Source organism: Balaenoptera borealis (genome assembly GCF_965194805.1).
Source record: "Balaenoptera borealis genome assembly, chromosome: 7".
NCBI classification, from domain to species: domain Eukaryota; kingdom Metazoa; phylum Chordata; class Mammalia; order Artiodactyla; family Balaenopteridae; genus Balaenoptera; species Balaenoptera borealis.
In genome coordinates, this window is record NC_138864.1 from 75,372,793 (window position 1) to 75,400,564 (window position 27,772).

Genomic DNA, 27,772 nt, shown 5'->3' on the forward strand with positions numbered 1-27,772 from the left:
CTAGTTGCTCATACGGAATCCTTTATATAATTAAAAAAATGATCTCACTAGAGACATATGTACAGGAATATTATAGGATTTTATTATAGGTGGATTGGCCATAAAATTATAAACTGTCATTTTTAACCCTCAGTTACTTTTTTTTTTACTGTTGATAGACTTAAGTACAAAACATCTTTAAAAAGTATGGTTCTTGAATGATGGCATATACACCAGGTTAGTAACAACTAACCTTCTAAAAAATATGTCTGTGGAAAAGCTTCCAAATGAACGCAATTTCAATATCACTTTTAACAGATTTAAGTTATATCTATTCTGGGACTAGCAACAGCATTCTTTGATGGTGGCTCACTATAAGATACTGTATTGGAAATATGTAAATTAAGCAACTGCTTCTTATGATATGCATCATTTTCCTGGTTGGTGTGTTCATCCAGAGATTTCCTTATACAGTTCTTTAGTTCATCAATTCCTTCTCCAGTAACTGCAGACATGGGGATGATGTGTTGGAACTCCACGGTCCTCTCTGGAATCATGTGTTTTTCAAATAAATGTAAAAAATCTGAAACAAAGAACACAAAACTAGGCTGATTTTCACTATCTTTGAAAGTAAGTCAAAACTATGCTAGAGGTTTGATCTCTGAACCAGTGAACCGAAAACTAAGCATTTAAATTTTTTTTTTCCTTCTCTTTCTAATAAGCTCTCAGAACCTTTGGTTTCTACTAGTGACAATGGTAAGGTTCTTGGCACATGACAGGTACTTAAAAATTTTTGTTGCATGAATATATTTTAAACAAAATTAAGTGTAAGTAAAAGATGAATCACAGAAGATGATTTACTTACAGAAGCAATAAATTTTGTTTTGGGGTGGTTCAATAAAGTAAGACAACATAGATTTTTCTGAAAGAACTTTCCTATAACATAACATCATTTGTGATTTGGGATATTCTAGCTTGCTTCAGCACACAGGTGGCCTTTAATTGTCCTAATGGCTTATCATCACTGGTGCTATGAACCATACTAAAATTGAAAAGAGTTCAAGGAGTTCAATTCATCATTTTAGGTGAATCCAATCTATCACCCCACAGGGGCTGACAGCCATTATATAACTTTTCCTTCTTCCCTGCCACCAAGGCAACAGAAGTAGGGATGCCATCCTGATGGGATGGATCAACATTGACACGAACTGGGAAGGCTGCCTAAAAGAGGTTAGCCAAACCAACACAGAGCTTGGATTCTGAGATTCATTTACCCCCAGTGAAGTCTGAGAGGCTAACTTGGGAATTATCACTGAGGGGACTACATTGTTTTATGATGGTCCAAAATAGCCACAAACTCCCGAATTACCCTCCCTTCTGGTACCTCCTCTGAAAATTCCCTTTTCTGCAAGACCAGCCAGCAGATAGATCTAATGACCTCATAAAGCAAATGACATTAAGGAATAAAGGTTTATTTATAAATATTCCAGAGAATATTTATATCCCAAAGTAACTTACTAACTCAAGGACAGCCCAATATGTAAATTATACGGGGTGGGGGGGGGTAGATTTTAAGAGGGGAGAGAGGATCTTCTGGTGCTGCCTGATAGTCCTAGTACATTATAATTTAGTTTCCCCAATTTTTATCCCAAGGATAAAAAGAGAGATTAGGTCTATTTAAAAACATGTTAACTACTTACCTTCCACCCTACTTTCCTCATTTGTGCAAAACAGACTCAGAAAAATGAAAGCATCATCACTGTAGGATAGAGAGTGTTCTGTAAAGGTCAATACTCAAAACTATGGAGAATCCCTTTAAATTTCTTTACACATAATGGTCCATTTAGGAACAAATTTCAAACAAATCCTTTTAGAGTAACAGCATCTATTATTCTGTACCATACATACACAGTGACTCAAGTTCTTTTTAGAAGATTCGTACTCTTCAGAGATCTACAGACCTGGCACCGCAAAGATACATACCTCTTTTTAGAACTACTAGCTCTGTTTTAAAATTCATGATGTACTAGGGGAATGAAGTTCTAGAACTTGTGAAATATGTTAACAGACTTCACAGGTAGATGCTGACATTATTCTCTTCTGATCCAAATCCCATTAACTCTTTAAGAGCCCACTTTAAGTTTTACTTCTTGATGATGCCTGACATTTTCAGCTCAAATTAATCTTTCTTTCATTCTGTCTCCTCTAACTTATTGTCCATATTACACATTCTGAAATGGGATATTATTTTTTACAGTGTTATTTAAAAGTTTCATATGGTATGTGTTCTTTCTTCAAACATACTTTTTTTTTAAGAGTAGCAACTTTCAGTTTTCTTTTCCACTGATTATAGTACCTAGCACTCTCTGCAAACAGCAGGTATTCATTAAACTGGCACTAAATGAATGAATGGGTTTACCTTTAGGATTCTGGAGTTGGTTCATCAGTACGTGGAATTTATCTTGGGCATCTGGCAAGTCCATTTTATTAACTGCCAGGAGCGCAGGTTTTGTCTGAAGTTCCTCTCTGTACAACTCCAACTCCTTTAAATCAAAGAGAAAAACCAAATAATTTTATTAAAATATCTATATAAATGACCTATTTGGTAATGTCTTTCTTTACTTTATAGGCCTGGGTAATCTAGGGCCCATTCGCACCTCTGAAATGCAGTAACTCCCAATAATCACAAAACTAATTAACAAAGGAAATGCAGAAAATGCTTACTAGTTAAGTCATGTGTTAATACATTTTAGCTCACATGACATCCTAGAGACAGTTGTGATTTTGTGCCTAGAGCCAAATACAGATATCTGGACGTCTAGTAAGCACAAAGATAAAATTCAGAACTAGATAGTGACAACTTAATGCTATACCTGTATTATTCTTGGAAAAAGTTAAGTATGCTTAGAAGCAAATCTTTGTGACTATGGATTAGGCAGTGGTTTCGTATATCTGACACTAAAAGCATGAGCAAAAGAAAAAATAGACAAAGGGGACTTCATTAAAATTTAAAATTCTGTACTTCAAAAGACAACCTAAAGAAAGTGAAAAGACAACTGAAAGAATAGGAGAAAATATTTGCAAATCATATATCTGATAAAGGATTTGTATCTAAATTATAAAGATCTCCTACAACTCAACAATTAAAAGACAACCCATTTTAAAAATGGGCAAAGAATGTGAATAGACATTTCTCCAAAGACATACAAATGGCTAATGAGCACATAAAAAGATGCTCAACATCATTAGTCACATTTCTCAACATCATTTCTCATTAAAGAAATGCAAATCACAACCACAATGAAATACCACTTCATCCCTACTAGGAAGGCTAAAATAAAAAGACAAAAATGAGTGTTGACATTAATGTGGAAAAATTGGAACCTTCATACATTGCTAGTAAGATTGTAAAATGGTGTAATGCTGCAGTCACTCTGGAAAACAGTTTGGCAGTTCCCTAAAATGTTAAACACAGAATAACCATATTATCCAACAATTCCACTCCTAGGTATATACCCAAGAGAAATGAAAACATATCCACACAAAAACCTGTACACAAATGTTCACAGCAGCGTTATCAATAACAGGCAAAAAATAGCAAATGAAATAGGATATAAAAGTCCTGAAGATAAACAACATCATGTTGTGTTAGAGAGAAATCATTGGCTGGATATAGAATGTATGGGGCGCGGCCAGGGGTGGGAGGAGGGAGGAGAACAATAGAGATACAGTGCTTGGTAAGAACCCAACCTTGCCAGAACTCATAAACCATGTTCATGTTAGACTTTAACCTAATAGCAATGGGAGACCATCGAAGTGTTTTAAGCAGGGAACAAACATCTGCTTGGTTCTTTAACAAAGATCACTCTAGCTGCCATATAAAACATGGCCTGGAGAGAACTAAGACTGGAAGCAGGGAGACAAGCTGGAGGGACTTAGAACATTCTAGTAAGAGGGGCTGATGATTATAACAGTGTGGGTGAAGACAAGTAGTTGCATTTCAGAGAAATTTAGGATATAAAACTGTCAGGGCTTGATACAGGTGGTAAGAAAGATAGAATCACTACCACCCAGGTTTCTGGCTTACATATTCAGTAAAGTTCTGGGGGAGGCTGGAGAATTAAAAAAAAAAAAAAGGAGTTCAGTTCTATACATATTAAATTTGAGAGGTTAATGGGACATCCAATCAAAGATGTCCAATAGGCAGCTGATCTAAAACATAACCAAAATATCTGAGTATCAGAGAACCTAAAAAGTAGACTGAGAAATAGTCTAAGAAGTAGGAATAAAAGTTAAGCATGATACAGTCTGAGAAGTATGTAACAGGGATTTGGAATCAAGGAAGGTTTTATTGATTACAACAGTTTGAGGAGCAGGTGAATATCGCAAAACTGGAGACAGCAAGTTTAGATAACTCTTTAATTGACATCAAAGCTTTAAAAAGTAAAGGGAGACGATATATTTATTCGAATTATCATACGTTATTCCATACAGTCCTATGTGCCTATGTATTAGACCAGATATAAAACAGAAAACCTACTTTTGAAAGCAGTAGTATGGTTTCAAAGGCAGTTCTGTATTGAGTTTGCGAAGAAAGCTGAAATCCAGAAACATCAACCTAAAAAAAAAAAAAAAAAGGGAAAATGATTGCTTTTAACATAAGAACAACAGCTATACAATTCTGTTTTGAAATGTTTTACTCGCACAAGCTAAAAATAATTTCTCAATCTATACTCTGGTAATTTAGTAATTCGAAATGAGAGAAATTGATGTTTTAAGATAATTATAATTATTCTGATAAAACCACAATCATTAATAAAATAAGAAACTAGTACAGATTAAACAATTTATACCAATACAGACAATCTCATATATAACTCAACACCAGAAATGAAGTAGGAAATTGATCCTATATAATTTAGTAGTATATTGAAAATCTTAATGAATTAAACCTGACAAGTATGGCCAAACTTTCATCTGACATAGTAAACAATGCCACTTCCATCCCCATATTATAAATAAAGATCACTAACTGTATCTGACTCCTATCTAAATAGATTTAGTGGAATAATATATGCTGCTACTTTATCTTTAAATGTTATTATAAAAAATTTCTAGGAAAACTAAATTCACTGGTTCTCACATTCATTTAAACATTACATTGATAGGCATATGACTTACAACAAAAAGTAGTTGTTTAGTTCTTTCTATATGCTTGAGGAATTTGTGGCCCATTCCTTTGTTCATATGTGCTCCTTCTATTAAACCAGGAAGATCAGCTACTGATATCTAACACAAAATTAAATGGTATGATAATTAAAAAAAATATGAAAACCACAAATACAATTACATTCAACAATTTTCATGATATTTCAATTATAAACAGTTCTTAATTTGTGATTACCACTGCATCTCTATAAAGCCAAGATACCTTTATAACGAAATAAATGTATTAAGAATCAAAGTCCTTTGTTATCAGAAATTAGCCCCATTTTTTACTTTAACAATCTAGGAATTTTATGGCTTAGTTTAACATTTACTAATCACATAAATTCTCTTTAGAATTCCATAAATTATATTGTTCAGTATGAACTTTTCAAAGAATTTCAATTTTCTAAATTCTTAAAAGTATACAAGGATATTAATTCAGCAGACATTGACTTAGTATAGCTCTGTAGTTTTAAGTTTTTTATTCTATATGTAAATAGTTATTTGGTACCATTGTTTCTTTATTGTTCATACTCTACCAGAACTATTAACCACTCTTAAAAAGTAAGGGAAATAGTGTTACTATGCTCCTTTTGGAGGTTATAAGAGTTACTAACCATTATTCTACACTTGTGGTTTTCAAACCTCACTGCATGTCGTAATTATCTAAGAAACTTTTCTAAACTACATATGCTCAAGCCCTATCCCCAAGGGGTTTGGTTTCAAATCACTGGGGCCCAGGCTTCATTTATCATTGTTGTTCTTAAGCTACCCAGATGATTCTGATGTACAGTAAGGGATGAGAAACACTGCTCTACACATACTGCCTGTGTGGTTAAAAATTTCAGTTTTAAAGGAAGTTGGAGCTATGTGACAAAGCAATGTACATGTAGGTCTCATGTCCTGAAATTCTCTTCAGAGGTTTTCTACTGATTTCCCTTAAAAATTACCAATAATGTTGTCTTTTCCTCTAAATATTGTTCTCTAAATTCATATTATCCTGCACTTATAATTTTACTTATTATTTAACATTCTATATAATTGTCAAAGTTTTAAAAAATTTTTACTGTTATACCACTATTATAAATATACATCTTCTATGTCTTTTGAATTATGTCAATGGATTATATGAAAGTATACTGATACATCATCACTTTAAGCCCATACTTTACATTAGGGTTCACCCTTGGTTTTATATATTCCATGGGTTTTGACAAATGTATGACATGTATCTAGTATCATACAGAATAGTTTCGCTGCCCTAAAAATCCTGTGTGCTGCCTATTCAACCTTTCTTTCCTCCTAATCCTTGGCAACCGTTGATCTTTCTGCTATTTCCATAGTATTGCCTTTTTCCAGAAAGACATATAGTTGAAATCGTACAGTATGTAGCTTTTACAGATTGGCTTCTTTCACTTAGTAATACGCATTGGAGGTTCCTTTGTGTCCTTTCATGGCTTGATGGCTCATTTCTTTTTAGTGTTGAATGACATTCCATTATTGAGATGTACACAGTTTATTTATCCATTCACCTACTGAAGGACATCTTGGTTGTTTCCAAGTTTTGGCAATTATGAACAAAGCTGCTGCAAACATCCGTGTGCGGGCTTTTGAGTGGACGTAAGTTTTCAGTTTATTTGGGTAAATACCAAGGAATGCACCTGCTGATCATACATTACATATTTTTAAAATTTTGTTACTTTCCTTTTTAATTTGTTTTTATTCTAATTATTCAAAAGTTCTTCTGTAGCAAGGAAAAATAAATTTTAACAGCTAGTTAAGACGAGGATCCCATTCAATTAAAAAAAACATTTTTTTAAACAGTAAGTTGGAGTAAAATTACATCCATGAACTTTAGAAAGAACAAGAAATTATATTCTTATACAGTATTTTTACTCTGATAGTGGTCAGCAGAATTGATTTGATCATGGTTTCACTTATCAAAAACAAAATCCTGCTACTTTTTCCCCCTAACACCACAGAAACTGCCAAATATTATAAAATCTAAGCACTAAGGCAAGTACTTTCATTACTAACCAAGTGTCTTATTTTAAAAATACCCACCTGTTGGAAATCAGTATACATAATTTTTCCAAGTTCAGGCTTTAATGTTGTAACTAAAAGAAAAACAATAATAAATTGAGGCTAGAATAAAGGCTTAGACTCTCAAAACTGTCTTAGCGTCATGTATAAAATAAATAATATTTCATTTCTATGAACAACCTAATTCAGATTATGTTCTCATTTGTTGAAATTAAAGGTATAATTATCTTTGCTATTTATGATATACTTGGAAAAGGACAAAATATAGATTTTTATAATCTTCGAAAGCACAGGTGTAATATAATTAGTGGGCCTCAAAGTCCCTGTCTCAAACTTTAAGGAGCATGGTAAAGGTGCTGAGGATGGGGGCAGACTTTAGGTTTCTATCACTTGGGCTGTGGGTGAAATCTCTCTACGGTCCTTTCTCATTTAGTTATCCTCACGCTTCATCAATCCTGCCCTAGCCTCCTTCCTAGGACTTTTTGCTTTTCTTCTTCTTTCCTTCTCAAGAATCCCCTGTATTGTAACAATAAATATTGGCCATGTGATTTATAGCAGTTAGTACAAAATTAACTCTACTTTATCAATTTTAGAATGGTTTAATTTTATTTTCCATGTTAATGTCATTCTGTGCCATTTTGTTTAATGATGGCAAAGATCCTATCATATTCATTCACTACTCTTAGTCTAAGCTTCCATTATATCTCATCCAGCTACTGCAATAGCCAGTTCTACTAACTGTTCTTTCCAGATTCATTTATGTCCCACACCAATCCATTTTCTACATTACACGCCAATAGGTCTTTTTTGAAAAGCAAATCTCATCACTGTTTTCCCTTGTTAAAAAGCTATCAACTGCTCTTAAGCCACAGAGATCAAATACAGCCTATATGGCCTATATCACAGGTCTCCACCTGCATCTCTAGCCTCATCTTGATTCCCTCTTCCCCTTACTACATGTTCTCTAGACAAACATACCTACTCCCTGCCACCACAGAGTCTTTGTGTACATGCTATTTCCTCTGACTGAAAGACTCTCACCTCCATTGTCTGTCACCAATTAACTCATATTTATTGTTCATATCTCAGCCCCACCATCACACTTTCCCAAAGAAATCTAAAGCAGTCACCTACACTCTTTCATAGAACCATATTATATTCTCTTACATTCATTAGTGAGATTTGTGCCTTCCCCCACTTGTCTGTAAGTTCAATAAAAATCAAAACAGTATTCACTTCTGCTTACCAGTCTTTGTTAACTCCAGAACTTACTGTATTGATAATTCCTAGAAATAAATACTTGCTAAATGAATGAAAGAATTGATCTCTACCTTCATAGCATTTATCACAGTGTTTGATAAAGGGTAGGTGCTCATAAAATCATTAACTAAACTGAATAATGATTATGCAACAGACAAATAAATGTAACAAAGTGTCTAATAAGCAGTACTAGGAACTTTGCTGAGAGCTATAAAGGTTTAAAGATTAATGGGAAATACATGTACTCTGTCTGCCAAGAGTTTTCAAACTAAGGCTACCCCAGTTATCATTTTTTTCATACTCAAAGAAAGATTAGTCTTTAAAAATTTACCTCTACACATTAAAAAAAAAAACAAATTATACTTACATGCATAATCTGCAATTGCAGGTTTTGCATGAGAAATCTTACTTAGCAAAGAGGATTTTCCAGCATTTGGGAATCTGAAACAAGAAAATAAATTTATACATTACAACAAATATCAGCATTATTAATACTTGCTTATCTCTGAATTCCTAACATTTCAAGAAGCAGGCTTCTTGAATACTGCTGGGATTAGGAGTAGACTATAAATTTAAAATAATCTTGAAAAACTTGAGGAACAAAATATACTTATAGAAAAGGTAAAGATAAATTTATGGTGAACACTAAAGATGTTTCAGTATTGACAGTAAATCAAATAATGTTAAAAAAAAACAGCTTGTAAATCATAGAAAAACATAAAGAAACTAATAAAAATACCTGCAATTCACTATCTCTAGCCAAATACTGACAAAATATTTCTTATATTGTCTTGTGGATTTTTTAAAAAAAACATTTTATATGGACATTTCACTAGCAAAGTAATGAATCCTATTTAGCCATCACCTAGCTTAAACAAATATTAATACATTCTTAATAATTTTTTTAAAGTTGGTTTGTTTAAAACACAGACCCAAATAAGGTCTGTGTATTACAATTGGTTGATGTGCCTTTTAAATTTCTTTTGGTACAGGCTCCCTCTCCAGGTTGTTTCCCCTTTGCAATTTTATTTTTAAAGAAACTGGGCCATTTGTCCTGTAGTTTCTTTGCCATAGTCTGTATTTTTCTGCTGATGCCCATGATGTCATTTAACATGCTCCTATAAATTGGTAGATATGAAGCCTTGATCAGATTCAGCTTTGATTCCTTTTTTGTTGAAAGACTATTCACAGTTGGTCGGCCTCCTTTTAAACTGAATTATATAAGGTGAATGCATTTCAAGGGTGTAGTGTAATTTACTTAACTAATTTCTTATTGTTAGGCATTTAGGTGGTCTCAAATTTTTTACTGTTATTAATAACTCTGCAAAAAATACGCATACAGCTAGAAAGACATACACCAACGTTAAGTCACCTTAACATCAAATGGTGCAATTAACAGTCAACTCTTTTTTTCTTGCTGCAAATGAGCACTAATTATTTGTCAAGCTTGTTTTAAAAAACTTTAAACGCTGAAGTGAACCTTTACATATACCTTTAATTTCTTTCTTGAGGTAAATTTCTAGATAAGGAAATACTAGATTAAACTATATGGCTGTTTTAAAGGCCTTGATTTTATTGCTAAATATCCCTCAAGAAAGGCCCACAATGGATGAAAGAAAGTACTAGGAATGGGGGCCACTTAAGAGATGATTTCCTAAATTTCATTCAGATATTTTCATTAAATTTATTCAACCAATGGGAATGTAAATTGGTACAGCCACTATGGAAAACAGTATGGAGGTTCCTCAAAAAATTAAAAATAGAACTACCAAATGATCCAGCAATTACACTTCTGGATGCTTATCCAAAAAAAAAAACAAACCAAAAACACTAACTCAAAGAGATATATGCACCTCATGTTCACTGCAGCATTATTTACAATAACCAAGATGTGAAAGCAATCTAAGTGTCCATCAATGGATGAATGCATACAGAAAATATGTGTGTGTGTGTGTGTGTGTGTGTGTGTGTCAGCTGCGGGGGGGGGGTTACAAAATGGGCAAAGGCTGTGAAAAGGTAAAAAAAAATCCAGTTGTGGGGAATTCCCTGGCGGGCCAGTGGTTAGGACTTTGCACTTCCACTGCTGAGGGCTTGGGTTCGATCCCTGTTTGGGGAACTGAGATCCTGCAAGCCACATTGTGTAGTGCAAAAAAAAAAAAAAAAAAAAAAAAAATCTAGTTGTAAAAAAAATGTCATGGGGATATAATGTACAGCATGGTGATTATATTATAATCATATATTATATTATAATTAATAATATAATATTGTATATTTGAAAGTTGCTAAGAGAGTAAATCTTAAAACTTCTCATCACAAGAAAAAAAATTTGTAACTATACATGGTGACAGATGTTAACTAGATTTATGGTGGTGATCATTCTGCAACATATACAAATATCAAATCATTACACTGTACACCTGAAACTAATATAATGTTATATGTCAATTATATCTCAATTAAAAAAAATTATCCAACAAATATTTATTGAGCACTGACTTGGGTCAGGCAATATACTAGGCAGGAGAAATACAGCAATCAATAAGACAGATGTGATCCCTGTCTTCACAGTTTTCATTCAAATCAAGATCTTTCAAAACTCTGCCAAATTTTCATTTGGAATAATGGTATAATATTTTACAAATATTAATTGGAATTCTATAAAAATGTATATGCTCTTAATGGAGCTCTTTAAACAATTTTTCTCATTAAAATATTTCTATAATAAATTTAGAATAAAACTATGTGAGATTTCTTAATGACTCGTTTCCCCTGGAAATACAGTATTTTCTTATATCCTGTTACACCCAGGCTCTTGTAACTTTTTGAAAAGCAAATTGCAATCATTTTTGCCATGATTATCATTAGTTGGACTTGCTTATTTCTTTCTAATATCCTCATATTTTCATAACAATGATTAAACACAGAAAAATGCAAGCAACTATTTCCAAAGAGATCAAAATACAAGAAGAAAAAGGAAGTTACCAGGTGAAGAACAGATACCTGAGATTTTTATTGCCAACTACCTAATGAAAATTTTAGAGGCTGAAATCCAACCTATGCAAAGACCAGATTTGAAAACAGCAGTACAAGTGTATTAGTTATATGATACCTTTCTTCTAATGTTCAGTTCATTCCTGAAACTGGCTAAAAGGACATCTGCTTATGCTGGTATTCATATTAGCAACTTTTTAAGAATAGTTACCTAATTTAAAAGCACTAGCATACATGTTAAACATTGTGCTCTAGAATCATGATGCTTGCTATTGACTAATATCAAGTCCACTTCTGAAAAGCTTAGTGTATCACTATATGTGGTCTCCAATAAGTTGGCAATGATGATGATAATAGCAGCTACCATTCATTCATTGAGCATTCATAAATCCAAGGCATGTATTATGCTGCAAATGCAATATCTTACTCAGCAATAACATTTTAAGGTGAGAACTACTGCCATCTACTATTAAAGATGAGAAAAAAAAAAAGGCTTAGAGAGACCATATCCAAGACCATCCAGCCAGCCTCCAGAGGATTTGAGATTCCAACCCAAACAGTCTCACGTGAGTCTCCCATCGCCATCCCACTTTTATTCACTACTCAGCCTTGCTATGTTCTTATTAGGCTGTAAAGGTGTCTCTATGGAACCTGAAACATATTTTCCTAGGAAATGAGAAAGTGAATGGCTAGATTCTCAGTCTTATCCACAAAACCCTATTAAGTCCATAATGTTCCTAAAAATATATAGTATTATAGAACCTATGACTCATAACCCTCATAACTATGTTTCATTGAAAAAATTAAATGCGAATGGCAAGCTTAAATGCCAGGATCACATCTTTCTCTGTTACAACTTCAGCAGGGATGAGGCCTCTGTGAACGCTAAGCCACTGCCGGTAAGACCTAAACAGGCATGGAAAGAGGTGAGGGATTCAGAGTGAAGAGCGTAGTAAAGAAGCAGTGAGATGCGGGAAGAAGAAGATGAAAAGAGCTTAGAAAGCAGCTATGGGAAAGCAAGGCATGGAACTGGCAGCTGGAGTAGAGTGGCAGTTTCCCCTCCCTTTTCCTGAGGCCTTCCATCTGACTATTGTGTAATGCTATAGTGGGACTTGGGAGAGGAAGACAGAGAGAGAGAGGAGACATGCAAAGCTGAAGTTTTCCCCTCCTTTATCTACTTTCTATCTTGCTATCTATCTCCCTCCATTTATGTGCCATCACTGCAAACCCTATAGCTAAGTAGCATTGTTTGATGAAAGAGTGGAGGCTGGTGGAGGAGGACAACATTGGAAGGTCTGCAGCACTGAGAATGGACAGTTCCTAAACAGAGAGTGAAGGATAGGGAAACGGTCATAGCAAGATCCAGCTTAGTGCTCAATAGTGTGTAAAGCTGATGGTTGAGATCATCTGTACCGGCCTTTAGCCATCTGATTAATGATACTTCAATACCTCTATTAAGACTTGTAAGAATATTTTTCTCCTACTTTTTATTTCCTTCTATACACTTTTTTTAAAAATTAATTTATTTATTTATTTATTTTTGGCTGTGTTGGGTCTTCGTTTCTGTGAGAGGGCTTTCTCTAGTTGCGGCAAGCGGGGGCCACTCTTCATCGCTGTGCGCGGGCCTTTCACTGTCGCGGCCTCTCTTGTTGCGGAGCACAGGCTCCAGACGCGCAGGCTCAGTAGTTGTGGCTCACGGGCCTAATTGCTCCGCAGCATGTGGGACCTTCCCAGACCAGGGCTCGAACCCATGTCCCCTGCATTGGCAGGCAGATTCTTAACCACTGCGCCACCAGGGAAGCCCCCTATACACTTTTTAAAATGGGCTTGTTTGGATTTCTAATTTTATTCCTTAATGCTTGGTAACATTCTTTTGTATTTGATTGATTTTTCTGTGTTTATTTATTTTCTAACATTTCCACTGCCTTATTCAATTGCTATGATCTTTGACAAATGAATAGTGACTATGAAACTCCATGTTGGCAATATTAGCAGCATATTCTTTTTTTTTTTTTAAGCAGCATATTCTTAAAGTACACAAACAATACACAAATTCCATAAACTAGAAATAATGTTGGCCCCAAATTACCATTTATATTTACTTTCTATTCATGAACTATCTCTCTGAAAGTATAAAAATAAAAATGTGAATGATACTTACCCCACCAAGCCTATATCAGCTATAAGTTTTAGATCAAGGTGAATTACTCGTTTCTGGCCTTTCAATGGTAAGAAATTTGTAAGTAATTTACCACCAAGACCTCCTTCAGCTACCAAAATTCTGTCTTTCTCTTTATTGAGTTCTCCTTAAAAAACAGAGATAAAGATACTTAAAGCAAAGATTAGTAAGTGGAGCTAATCACTAATGACATTTTTCTTTCAGAAACAGATGCCAGGAAATTCCAGTTTACAAATCTAAAGGGCTAAACGATAGGATCAAGTTTCTATTAAAAATCTGACCCCAAGAAAACACTTTTGCAAGTGGTTGAAAAAATGCTAGTTATTTGTTTTAAAACCAAGTAAATACTCTTACATCTTTAAAATAATTTTAAATCTAGCAGCTAATTCTGAACTGTTATATAATGTTTTTAAAAGCTGTTTTATAAACTAGCAGCTAAAATACTTAACGTTTAAAAAAAATCCTGAAATTTAAGAGGTGCTATTCCCCACAGCTCTCAATTTTAGAAAATGTGCACATTTTTCACAACCTTAGAATCTACAATACACTTACCTATAATTTTACCATTTTCATCAGTTATTGAAATACCCACGGGTACAGGAATTTCACAGTCTTTTCCTTTGGAGCCTTTCAGTGCACTAACTCTATAAAAAAATAAAGTTAAATTAACATAAAGAAAATCTGCTAGATTAAATGGTTGATGTTTCAAGCAAATACAATGGTATACAAAGAAGACTAGCGACCAATTCTTATAATGCAGATGTTAAATGGCCAAATAATGGAGAAAAAATAAAATTATCCCTATTTATTTATTTGCATTTTAGACTACTGTATCTCAATAAAAATAATATTAAGTAATGATTTAAGTTACCAAGCTAACTACCAAAAGTCATTTAAACTCATAATGAACTAAAATATTGTATGTTTGAAAGGAAGAGACCATTGCAACATGAATAAACTAGAAAAAAATGGAAAATCCAGTGAATAACAAGGCTTTTTAAAAAATGACCTGAAATGAGAGTACTTTAATTATAGGAGGCTCATATGGTGATTCTTAAACTGCTCAAGAGAGGATAAAGTCATACAAGCTTCTAACTAGTAATTCCACTTCTGGGAATTTATCCTAAAAAAAAAAAATGAACCATGTAAACTATTATATACACAAAGATGTGTACTGCATTGTGACAATAACAGTAAAAAAAAAAATCATTAATTACCTAAATAGATGAATGACAAAATAATTTATGTTATTTCCAATACTATAAGACTATGCAGCCATGCTTAACAATTTTCTGGAATGGAAAAAAAAGTTAAAAGAGAAGGTTACAAAATTTTATGCTCTTGTTTTTGTATCCCCCAATTTTACAGACACATTTAATTACATTTGGGTAGACACACAAAAGTCTTAGAAAAGTCATGAAAAGGTTAATAGTGGTTATTTCTGGATAGAACAAGTCTCGGAAGGGGAATAAGATTTTGCCAGATAATCAAGGCAGGAAAGTGTTGGCAAAGAGAAAGAAAAACAAACCAAAAAAACACTCACACACATCCCGGATTAGGAGGGAACAAGGTATTTGGTGAAATAATAGTTACTTCTAGCGTAAGCATAGCAGAAGTGGGGTGGAAGACACTGTAGTCCAGATCACGAAGAGCCTGATATGCTATGTTAAAGAGTTTGAATATTATCTTAGATTGATGGGGAACATTGAAGGATTTTAAATATGCAAGTGACATTAATAAACTGGTGTTACAGAAAAAGCACTGTAGACATAATTGGAAAAAGAATGGATTGGAGGTGATGACTGAGACTGGAGAAGGAGACCAATCTGGAGAATACTGCAGTATTTCAGAAATGACAAAGGTCTGGCTTGTACCTATCTTTCTAGTCTCATCTTCCTCTACATTCTGTGTTTTCTGCATTCCAGCCACACTGACCTTCTTTTAGTGTTTTATACTGGTATTTGTCTTCTATCACTGGGTCTTTGTTCATGTTGCTATCTTTCCTGTAATGCTTTTTCCTCCCCTTCATCCAGTTGGCTCCTATTAATCCTTTAGATTTAAGCCTCTACATTCTAAAAATTCCAACACACAATCGCAGTAACTGTTCTATTTAAATCTTTCTTAACATTTAAAATGTTATACACCATCTTTAGCATACCACTTATCTAAACACAGAATAAGGTTGGAATTACAGCAACCTTACTTTTCAAAAGAAATTATAAAATGACGAAAAATTTTACTTTAGGATATAAACTGCAGTTATTTTCTACCTGTAACATCAAAATAATAAAACGACATTCTGATCTTAAAACTTTGATTACTGAATTCTAATTTAGGGCTCTCAAAATTTGCCCTGTAAAGACTATTCATAAACAAAAATGCTCAAAAGAAATTTAAGGGGTTTCTCCAAGGATTCCTTTACCAGCAGAGGATGCTGCTGGATATTTGGGGCAGGATAATTTGTTGTTGTTGTTGGGGGCATTCCTCACCCTGCGTTACAGGGTGTTTAGCCTATATCCAGGCTCTATCCTTTGCTTACACTTATCCCCCAAGCAAGTGCCACATTCCATCCTCTACGATTGTGACAAATAAATATACCCAAACACTTCCTTGGGAAGGGGAAAGAAAAAAGGAACAGAAAGCCTAACCTTTATACCAACACCTCCTAAGGAACAACAAAATGACAGAGGCCTGAGGAATCACAGCTTGCATTTTGATGGAAGCTTTAAGAATTTTCTTCTTCATTTTCTTTACAATGAAAGAAAAAATTCTTCTCATATTTTGAGGCCAACATAATATGTTCCACAGAAAATAGCAAACATTAACAAAAAGCAAAGGGAAGATTTTGCTGTCACAGAGAGAAAATCAAAATAGAGGCAAAAGGAAAACATTCAAGAGATGTAGCAGCAAACAGGCTCTAAATTTTAAGTACTGCCTACAAGATGCTGGCAGAACTATGGGTGGTAGTGGGGTGGAGTAGCCAGTTAAGAGTCTAGAAAGTTTCCTAAAGACTGTCAAAGATAATTTTAGAAGAAAACAGTGGGGATTCAGATCATTTTCTGGTTCTACAAAGGAAGTATAAAAGAATATAAACAGACACTGGGAGAAGAAAAGGATAAAAAGTTTAAAAACGTCAAAACATTCCATAGTACCTATCTTTTATATTTACTAGAGACAAAAAATAGTAGATTTTTGCTCAGTTACAAATCCAGGATATTATTTACTTCAAATTACCAATTAAATTTTTATCTCAACTTTTTTTTCTTCTTCTGGGGGGAATTAATTCCATACAAAGTCATTCAGTTAAATACTTACCGGCTGTTTGCTCCTTCTCCAGCCGCAAACCGTTTCTGAGGATATTTATCTTTAAGTTGTTTTAAAGTCATTTTGTTATGGGCTACAACCCAGACGTCACCACCTTTTCCACCTTCTCCACCTAAGCGAGGGTAGCCCATTCCACCACTTCCTCCCCTGGTGAAGACTCTCAAGTTATCAATGAAGTTTCCATACTTAAAAAGAGAAAGAGAACATTTGTATACCACATGTGCTTACCAATTTTGAATTCCTTTCTAGTTCTTTGTTGCCACTAAAACTCCTTAAAAAAAAATGGCTTTCCGTATGCCACATTTATTGTCTTTTCTTAGTTTACCTCCTGTCTGACCTCACTTTCCCATTAGATTAACTCTCTTAAGACCCTGTTTTTCACTATCAATTGTTGTCCTTCCAATCCTGAAGGTCTCTGACACTGGCCCACTTTTCAATCTAGACTTTCTCCCCTGGGTGATCTCAGTCTGTACCAGTAACTATCACCTAGGTGAGATATTCTCTATCCCAGTTAGTTGGACATCTCCACCAGATGTGAGCTTAATAGTCTAAAGCAACGGAGAACGAGATCAGTATTTAACTTATATTTGAAACCCCTCAAATATATAACTTGTTCTTAGGTATTGAAAGGATAATAGCCACCTAAATACATGTTATATACCAAAACCAAACTTTTCCCTAGGTAAATTCTGTTCCTCCAATGTTCTCACAAATAATGAAACGATAGTTTATCTACTCACTGAGACCACATATGGGGATCTTAGATTATACCTGCTTCTCTTCCCGAAGCCCTACTATCATCTTTCCTTTTTGGCACAACTAACTACCCTAGTATCTTGATCATTACATTAGCTCCTAACTGGTCTTTCAATGTCTAGTCATTCCTTCCTCAACACATCCTCTGTCTCACTGCCTGAGCGATTTTTCTGACAATGGATCTGATCTCTCAACATGTTTCTCCCTTACTCAAAAACCATTCATGGTTTTTTGCTGTTTATGAAATTAAGTCTAAAATTCTCAGTGCTATATTCAAAGCTCTTAACCTACCCTTCCCATTTCATTTCCATTCATTCAACCCCTCCTATATCCTCTTCCTCTCTTTGCTCTATGCTACACAATATACTGTCACTTCTCCATGGCATTCTGCTCATGCTTTTTCATCTACTTACAATGTCATTTGCTCTTTTCTATCATAAACCCACCTGAATGTCATATTTTCCGATGTCTTTCTTAATTCCTTTAACCAACACTTAACCATTGATTTTGCTGGGCTCTCAGTAATTGGATTATACCTCTATTATTAGATTTCTAGAAATCATACACTGTATTTAGGGTTTATTTCTGTTTCCCTCACTAAATCAAGAACTTCTTGCAGGTAAGATCCTATGTCTTAGCCCCCTGGGCTATCAAAATTCCTCACAAAGTAATTTCTTAAATTCATAATCTTCACATCTTTAATCATTTAGGATAGTTTTAAGTATCAAAAACATCTGGGAACTTTTTTCAAAAATGCATACACTCCACTGACCATTCTGATACTCTGGAGGAGGGGATGAGAATAGGGTAAGCCAGCACATCTATCAAAAGCTCCTTTGCTGATTCTGATAAATCTGTCTAGACTTGAGATTGCAGTGGATAGTTACACAGCAAAGATTCAAAGCACAGCTTTTCATTTGAGTATGCAAATATAGTCATGAAACAGAGCATTGTGAGGGTGGAAGGAATATACAAAACATGAACTTAAGGGCTAGCCAGAGTATTTTTCTCTGGAGGCTGATGAACTTATGCTTTGGCTGGGTAGAGCTAGATCAGAAATGCATCACAGCTAAGTGAAGAGGTAGATTCCCCTTGCAAACAACACCGACTGGAAGTTACTGTTATGGCAGTAAAGTTACGCAACTAGCATTTAATAACATATCCAGCAAAAAATGCAGTAGTTCATTTTTTTAGCTTACAGATTAGTTATCCTATATGCCCAAGTACTATCCTTCACAAGTCTCTCTTCTTCTGACCACCTATTTTCTGGAAAATAGAGGGTTGAATAAAGTAAAACTTTACTAACCATGGTATTACTAACCATGCCTTTCCTCCGACAAAAAGAAAACTCCTGTTTTTAAAGTTCCTTTCAATATGTGACACATTTTTTACTGCTCTAGATTTATCAGGTTCATAGATTTAGAACTCAAAAGTAGTATCTCAATCTCATCCTTAGTAATAAGGTAATGACCAAACTTGATGACGGCAGGTTTCAAAAAACATTGCTAGTAAGGATCTTAAAGAGGTTTTTAAATTTGAAAAGCAACTGTAAATTTTTTACAGAAACGATTCTAAAACCCGCACTGCACAAAAGCTGACCTAGTTTCTTGCAAGAAGGCAAGTCTGTTACCTATTTTCGTTTACTGATGAAAAGTTGTCTTTGGAAAGCTCTTAATAACAATGCACTCAATGAAAAAATATGTAAAAACAAGTTATGGATATTATTACTTAAAAGAAGGAAAATACACTATTTGAGCCAAAAGAAAAAGTCAAACCTACACTGCACATACACCGTATTGCATGTATAAACAGCAGGCAGTTACCCCAGCTCTTCAACCCACGTGCACACAATTCCCTTGAAAAATCCCAAACCCTGTTCCAAACAACCGTCCTAACCATGCCCGGGAAACTAGACACGCCCTTCTCACCCCTTACAGGCCAAGCCCGACTCCTTGAGGGGCGAAAAGGAGAAGACTATGGTAGAAAAGAAGCAGGAAAGAAAACAGTGGGAAGGGATGGAGGCGAAGGAGAACCAGAGCCCTCAGGTGGGGCTACAGGCACCAGGTGTCGGACATCAGGCTGAGGGGCACCAATCACGGACCTTTCTGAGCAACACCCGACTGCAGTTCACCATGCCCGCGATGGGCGAGCATTCACTCCCGCGGCAGCTATTCGCACCGAATTGCGGCGCGGTCTTTTTACGTCACCGCCACCGCCGCTGCTATTTTGTATCCGCACGCTGCCGCAGGACAGCCTCACCGGCCGTAAGGCGCGCGCGCTCACGGAAACGTGCGCATGCGTTTTGCTGTGCCCCACGGGGAGGTGGAAGGTGGTGTCTGTTTAGAAGCAAGCGGAGTAAAACGCTGAGGCAATGTCGAGAGGCAATGTGACAGGGGACAGTCGCGTGCGGAGTAGGTGCCTCAGGAATATTTTGAATAGGATGGCACTGGAGACTCTGCTGCCTTGGAGGAGTTTTTATGCTAATTAAGGTAACCACAAGATACCTCAATCTTTACTCTCGGCGAAGCAGAGTGGAAAAACAAAACAAAACACCTCCCACGGACAGTAAAAGCAAACGCGTAGAAGACTCAGAAACTCACCTGGGAAAAAAGCTGTTAATTCATTGACCAGCTGAGTAATATCCAGCAAAATCTTCCAAGAGACAATGAATTTAAAATTTGGGACCCAAAGGTCAGGATCTGAGATCTGTAAGAATTTCACTGTGTTCTGTGGGGAAGGAATCTTGCAACTGTTTGTCAGATAATAGCTTCTAGGGGTCCGGTAGATACTATGGGTCATTATTCAACTCTCATTTGCAGCGCGCCTTTGTGAGAATTAGATTCCCTTTTCTCAAGCTGGGCAGGACCAGCAGAGTGACTGGGTCTCCGTCCGCCCCACCCACCCCGTCTCCCCCTGCCCTCGCGCAGTGGACAGAGGTACACAGCCCTGCTAGGCGGCCCTGCACTACGCTGCCAGCCTAATAATCTTTCTGAACTCAAAACTGAGAATCCTTCTCCTATTTCTACCCCTCACTTATGACAGTGATTGTTAGGAAATACACGGTGTAAGAACTATCCCTTTCAGTCTTGATTCCCTTCGTACTACTGAACCTCTCTCTACCCCACCCCTATCAATAAAACTATAATTGTCATTTAACCTGTAATGATTAATTAATCAGGAAATTAGGATGGGAATTCCCTGGCGGTCCAGTGGTGAGGACTCGGCGCTTTCTCTGCCGAGGACCCGGGTTCAATCCCTGGTCAGGGAACTAAGATCCCACAAGCCACGCGGCAGGGGAAAGAAAGAAAGAGAAAGAAAGGGAGAGAGGGAGCGGGAGGGAGAGGAAGAGGGAGGGAGGAAGGAAGGAAGAAATTAGGTTGTTACTAAGTAGGTGTTTAATCTTAATAACATTTGCTGCCATTTGGATTATTATCTTTACTAGGTCTTACAATCTCAGAATTATGTTGAGCCCAATCTGTTTATTTTCTAAGGTTTATTTTTTTTTATTAGTGAACACAAGGCCAGATTGTTTTCCTTGTCATAACATTTACATGGGAACATGATAACAGCAGATAAAAATAAATGGGAAGTTGATATAAAAACATCTCAAAATACTGAGGAACATTAGGTACTATAAACAAATGAGAAAACATAATATTTTTCTTGAACAAAACACCATCAGTGCCTGAAATATTTATTACAGCTCTGGTTACCAGATAGTAAAAGAAACATGAAATGTAAATCGTCCCCTTTAAATGTTCGGCTAAAATGAACATGAGGTGAAATGACCCTGATGCATAAGTCATTACTGACAGAAACTATTATTAGTTCTGCCAGTGAGTGGATAGAATGCCTTCCCCATGGCTGCTAAAATTAAAGTATAGGCAAACCATTAAACTCAGGCACTAGAGAATTTTGCATAATAAGCACGATAGTCTCAAATGAGCCAGTGGCATACGTACAATTTGATTTTTTAAATGTTGTAAACTAGAGTTATTCTAATAAAAATAACTAATAAGCATCCTAATAAGCATTTTATTTTGGAATAATTTAAATTTACAGGAAAGTTACAAAGATAGCCCAAAGAGTCCTATATACCCTTTACTCAGCTTGCCCTAAAGTTAACGTCTTGTATAACCATTTGTCAGAACTAGGAAATTAATGTTGCTACAATACTCTTAACCAAACTAGACTTTATTTGATCTCACTAATTTTTCAACAATAACCTTTTCTGTTCCAGGACTCAATCCTGAATACCACATTACATTTAATCTAATAAACATTTTAGTGTAGTTTATTACTTTAAGCATAAAATGAACAAATATAATTAAGAAATCTAGCACTTTATAATGCTATTTTATAATCATCCCGCTTCTCTCTGTTAATATAGTTACTCAAGAGGTAATTTACCTCAGCATTTGCTGTGATATTAACTTTCTGATACTCTTCATCATCTATAATTTTTGTTATGATATAGGTTAGCAAGAAGTAATCATTAAATTGGATTTATTAGTACGTCCTAAGAAAATGCTTCTTCTCTGCAGTTCCTCTTCCGGAGCCACCCCAAGGACAGAATGTTGACATAATTGGGTTTTTTTTAGTTCTTAACCTCCCTTTTCTGCATCCCCCACTCCCTTTCTTTTAATTGCCTCTTCTTACTACAGGTACTAAGTACCCTTCTGCTTTCCCCTCACAGTACCTATCAAAACTGGATCTCAGGCATAGCTTTGATACCTGCATTTTACAAGCTGATGTGATTTTAAGTCAGTGTGTTGATTCTCAGGGCATTTACTTTTAGTTTTTATCTCTAATTGTGAAATGAATAAAAGGCTCTAGCTTCTACTAAAAAAATTCAAGCGTTAGTGTGGGAGATCCTTCCATGGGGGGAATATGTGAAAGAAGCGGAGGCTTTTTGATATCCTTTGTATAAGAGAAGGTAGCAGCTAACATTGTTTCTATAAGATTCAGTCTAACTTTAATTACTTTATTGATTCTATAACCCAACTTAGCAGGTTTCACTAGCTTTCATGTACAAAGAAAATAACACAATGGTCTTGTTCACTATAGTCCTTTATCCGTATGATCTCCAGAGGAGTGGTTTTTTTTTTTTTTTTCCCCTTAAACATACAGATTTAATCAGATCACTGAATTCAAGATCCCCTCATGGGCTCAGCATGACTGCTGTATCCATGTTTCAGATGGGAACATTTATAAAGTTCCTTTCTTGGACATTCCATCTTTATATCTTATTGCCACCTTGATCTTGAAAAGATTTTTTTTTTAAGGGGGATATGTTACCATCAACTATTCAGATGTCTACACCTTACCCTTTTTTATATTTCCTAACAGGTCCTTTGGCTCAATATATACTCTGAATATTTGTTAGTTAATTTATTTTTTTAGGAAAGACAATAGCTAGATTGCTAATTCCTATGACATATGAATTACCTGAAGTGGGGCATAAAGTTATTCTCACTCAACAGCCTTATAATCCCCAAAACTAACGTCAAATATTCTTTTAGTTTCATACTGTTGAAAATATTGTTACTCTGAGAATCATTATAAATTGGGGTCTTACACTATACGATAAAATGAAGTTCTCCTAGATGATAAAAGTAAATGGACTGAACAAATGAGAGCTATATACCATCTAAGCTCTTCATCTCTAAGTTAAAATGTAGTATTGTCAAAGTAAGGGCCTCAGATCATGTAATTATTGTCCTGAAACAAGGCCTATGTAAAGAAAAAAAAAGTGAATTTATTGCCTTTCTTCCTAAGGATTTTTAGTTTCTTCATTTATTCATTCATGTAACAATTACCAAGTTCCTAATTTGTCCCACACACTCAGCTATGTGCTAGAACCCTGCCTTGGTTACGGAATAACTAAGTAAGAATAATTAAGCACAGTAGTTGTGTTAATGAAAGAAGCAAATTTTAATATTATTGATACCTGAATTCATAGTGAGTGGAAAAAACATTTCTACTGAACATGATTTTGTTTTGCTTTTAATGCACCCTGTTTTTAATTTGAAGGGTATCACTGAAAGGTTATTTTCTTAGAAGAATATATATATAGAAATCCTAAGAAATAGTTGAATCATGTTTTGAAGACCCCCATTGTCAACCATTTGTACTAGAGGAAGAAAAAAGTTTTAAGGGGCTTCTGCTATACTATGAGTCATTGAGTGCTCTCTTTTTTATACTTTCTTTTAATCATCTACAGGTATAAGAATGGCAGTGGAATTATCAGAAGGGCCTTTAATAATGATACTTCTGCTTCTCCAAAACAAGAGTACTCATGCAGCAGGAAAGTTGGTAGTGTATTGAGTTCTCATTTACCTAAACCATTTTCTTTGTTACTTATTACTGATATTTCATAAAGCAGTAACCACTTACTAACAAATAGAATTCTTAGATAATTTGAATAGTAATTAAAAATAAGGAAATTAATGTTTATATTAGCTTATTCCTGTATTATTTTGTCTTTATTACTACCACATCATAAATTAATCAGTTAAAATATTCTCTTCTAGAAAAAGGTATTGTAAGAATATGTAAATCATTGTCCTAGGCATGTGTGTTAGACTATCATTCTGTACATGGTAAGCTACAGCTTTGGAATGGAACAGCATTTGTACACATTGCACTCATTATATAGCCTACTTAGACTCATGGCAGAGAATACACTCTGAGATGGTGCAGAACACATAACTTATTGGAGGCTATGGTTGGAAATGAAGTTTATTGAGAACTCATTTTGTTCAAGAGCTTTATAGAGTATAACTACCAAAAATAGAATGGATGGCTGGTGGGAAGTAGCTACATAGCACAGGGAGATCAGCTCGGTGCTTTGTGACCACCTAGAGGGGTGGGATAGGGAGGGTGGGAGGGAGGGAGACGCAAGAGGGAGGGGATATGGGGATATGTGTATACGTATGGCTGATTCACTTTGTTATACAGCAGAAGCTAACGCACCATTGTAGAGCAATTATACTCCAATAGAGATGTTTAAAAAAAAAGAGTTTTATAGAGTATAAAATATATACAGTTTTTTGAACCTTTCTTAAGGGTCATAGACACTTAATAGAGATATACATTAAAAAAATTAAATCAGTAATAATTCCTTTTGGCCTCTCAATTCATTTATTCATTCAGTCTAGTTCTTGCAACAGCACTAAATCTTTCATTTGGTTACTGCAGAGCTCCCAGATATTTTAGTATTAATTTCGTGTTTTTTTTTTTTTAACATCTTTATTGGACTATAATTGCTTTACAATGGTGTGTTAGTTTCTGCTTTATAACAGAGTGAATCGGTTATACATATACATATGTTCCCATATCTCTTCCCTCTTGCATCTCCCTCCCTCCCACCCTCCCTATCCCACCCCTCTAGGTGGTCACAAAGCACAGAGCTGATCTCCCTGTGCTATGCGGTTGCTTCCCACTAGCTATCTATTTTACGTTTGGTAGTGTATATATGTCCATGCCACTCTCTCACTTTGTAACATCTTACCCTTCCCCCTCCCCATATCCTCAGGCCATTCTCTAGTAGGTCTGTGTCTTTATTCCCGTCTTGCCACTAGGTTCTTCATGACCTTTTTTTGTTTTCCCCTTAGATTCTATATATATGTGTTAGCATACTGTATTTGTTTTTCTCTTTCTGACTTACTTCACTCTGTGTGACAGACTCTAACTCCATCCACCTCACTACAAATAACTCCATTTCGTTTCTTTTTATGGCTGAGTAATATTCCATTGTATATATGTGCCACATCTTCTTTATCCATTCATCCGATGATGGACATTTAGGTTGCTTCCATGTTCTGGCTATTGTAAATAGAGCTGCAATGAACATTTTGGTACATGACTCTTTTTGAATTATGGTTTTCTCAGGTTATATGCCCAGTAGTGGGATTGCTGGGTCATATGGTAGTTATATTTTTAGTTTTTTAAGGAACTTCCATACTGTTCTCCATAGTGGCTGTATCAATTTACATTCCCACCAACAGTGCAAGAGTGTTCCCTTTTCTCCACACCCTCTCCAGCATTTATTGTTTCTAGATTTTTTGATGATGGCCATTCTGACCGGTGTGAGATGATATCTCATTGTAGTTTTGATTTGCATTTCTCTAATGATTAATAATGTTGAGCATTCTTTCATGTGTTTGTTGGAAATCTGTATATCTTCTTTGGAGAAATGTCTATTTAGGTCTTGTGCCCATTTTTGGATTGGGTTGTTTGTTTTTTTGTTATTGAGCTGCATGAGTTGCTTGTAAATCTTGGAGATTAATCCTTTGTCAGTTGCTCCATTTGCAAATATTTTCTCCCATTCTGAGGATTGTCTTTTGGTCTTGTTTATGGTTTTCTTTGCTGTGCAGAAGCTTTTAAGTTTCATTAGGTCCCATTTGTTTATTTGTGTTTTTATTTCCATTTCTCTAGGAGCTGGGTCAAAAAGGATCTTGCTGTGATTTATGTCATACAGTGTTCTGCCTATGTTTTCCTCTAAGAGTTTGATAGTGTCTGGCCTTACATTTAGGTCTTTAATCCATTTTGAGTTTATTTTTGTGTATGGTGTTAGGGAGTGTTCTAATTTCATACTTTTACATGTACCTGTCCAGTTTTCCCAGCGCCACTTATTGAAGAGGCTGTCTTTTCTCCACTGTATATGCTTGCCTCCTTTATCAAAGATAAGGGGACCATATGTGCATGGGTTTATCTCTGGGCTTTCTATCCTGTTCCATTGATCTATGTTTCTGTTTTTGTGCCAGTACCATACTGTCTTGATTACTGTAGCTTTGTAGTATAGTCTGAAGTCAGGGAGCCTGATTCCTCCAGCTCCATTTTTCATTCTCAAGATTGCTTTGGCTATTCGGGGTCTTTTGTGTTTCCATACAAATTGTGAAATTTTTTGTTCTAGTTCTGTGAAACATGCCAGTGGTAGTTTGATAGGGATTGCATTGAATCTGTAGATTGCTTTGGGTAGTAGAGTCATTTTCACAGTGTTGATTCTTCCAATCCAAGAACATGGTATATCTCTCCATCTATTTGTATCATCTTCAGTTTCTTTCATCAGTGTCTTATAATTTTCTGCATACAGGTCTTTTGTCTCCTTAGGTAGGTTTATTCCTAGATATTTTATTCTTTTTGTTGCAGTGGTAAATGGGAGTGTTTCCTTAATTTCTCTTTCAGATTTTTCATCATTAGTGTATAGGAATGCAAGAGATTTCTGTGCATTAATTTTGTATCCTGCTACTTTACCAAACTGATTGATTAGCTCTAGTAGTTTTCTGGTAGCAGCTTTAGGATTCTCTATGTAGAGTATCATGTCATCTGCAAACAGTGACAGCTTTACTTCTTCTTTTCCAATTTGTATTCCTTTTATTTCTTTTTTTTCTCTGATTGCTGTGGCTAAAACTTCCAAAACTATGTTGAATAACAGTGGTGAGAGTGGGCAACCTTGTCTTGTTCCTGATCTTAGTGGAAATGGTTTCAGTTTTTCACCATTGAGGATGATGTTGGCTGTGGGTTTGTCATATATGGCCTTTATTATGTTGAGGTAGGTTCCCTCTATGCCTACTTTCTGCAGGGCTTTTATCATAAATGGGTGTTGAATTTTGTCAAAAGCTTTCTCTGCATCTATTGAAATGTCATATGGTTTTTCTCCTTCAATTTCTCAATATGGTGTATGATGTTGATTGATTTGCATATATTGAAGAATCCTTGCATTCCTGGAATAAACCCCACTTGATCATGGTGTATGATCCTTTTAATGTGCTGTTGGATTCTGTTTGCTAGTATTTTGCTGAGGATTTTTGCATCTATATTCATCAGTGATATTGGCCTGTAGTTTTCTTTTTTGTGACATCTTTGTCTGATTTTGGTGTCAGGGTGATGGTGGCCTCGTAGAATGAGTTGGGGAGTGTTCCTCCCTCTGCAATATTTTGGAAGAGTTTGAGAAGGATAGGTGTTAGCTCTTCTCTAAATGTTTGATAGAATTCGCCAGTGAAGCCATCTGGTCCTGGGCTTTTGTTT

At 35.4% G+C, this 27,772-nt stretch overlaps 2 protein-coding genes across 5 annotated transcripts in view; one reads left to right on the forward strand and one right to left on the reverse strand.

The window, feature by feature from the left end:
- Window positions 1-60: 60 nt before the first annotated feature.
- GTPBP10 (GTP binding protein 10) lies at window positions 61-20,474 on the reverse strand. 3 transcript variants are annotated; one of them, XM_082398526.1, is made up of 10 exons: window positions 20,341-20,474; window positions 16,976-17,169; window positions 14,213-14,304; window positions 13,643-13,787; window positions 8,858-8,931; window positions 7,252-7,304; window positions 5,161-5,268; window positions 4,520-4,597; window positions 2,399-2,522; window positions 61-562 (listed from the first exon to the last, which is right to left on the reverse strand). In XM_082398526.1, exons 2-10 carry the CDS (start codon window positions 17,113-17,115, stop codon window positions 300-302), a joined length of 1,077 nt encoding a protein of 358 aa, XP_082254652.1. In that variant the 5' UTR covers window positions 17,116-17,169; window positions 20,341-20,474; the 3' UTR covers window positions 61-299. The 3 variants fall into 3 exon arrangements, with proteins under 3 accessions (XP_082254652.1, XP_082254651.1, XP_082254653.1); XM_082398525.1 differs by lacking the exon at window positions 20,341-20,474 and adding an exon at window positions 19,842-19,972; XM_082398527.1 differs by lacking the exon at window positions 20,341-20,474 and adding an exon at window positions 18,187-19,712.
- FAM237B (family with sequence similarity 237 member B) overlaps window positions 20,081-27,772 on the forward strand; it is a 34,885-nt gene continuing 27,193 nt past the window's right edge. The window contains exons 1-2 of one of the 2 annotated variants that reach the window (XR_014246442.1): window positions 20,081-20,229; window positions 23,964-24,055. Coding sequence is in view for 1 of the 2 variants with exons in the window: in XM_082398587.1 (XP_082254713.1) it covers window positions 20,406-20,431; window positions 23,964-24,055 (118 nt within the window). In the remaining variant the exon portion in view is untranslated. Of the gene's footprint in view, window positions 20,230-20,293; window positions 20,432-23,963; window positions 24,056-27,772 lie in introns of those variants that run through there. The other variant, XM_082398587.1, reaches the window with a different exon arrangement.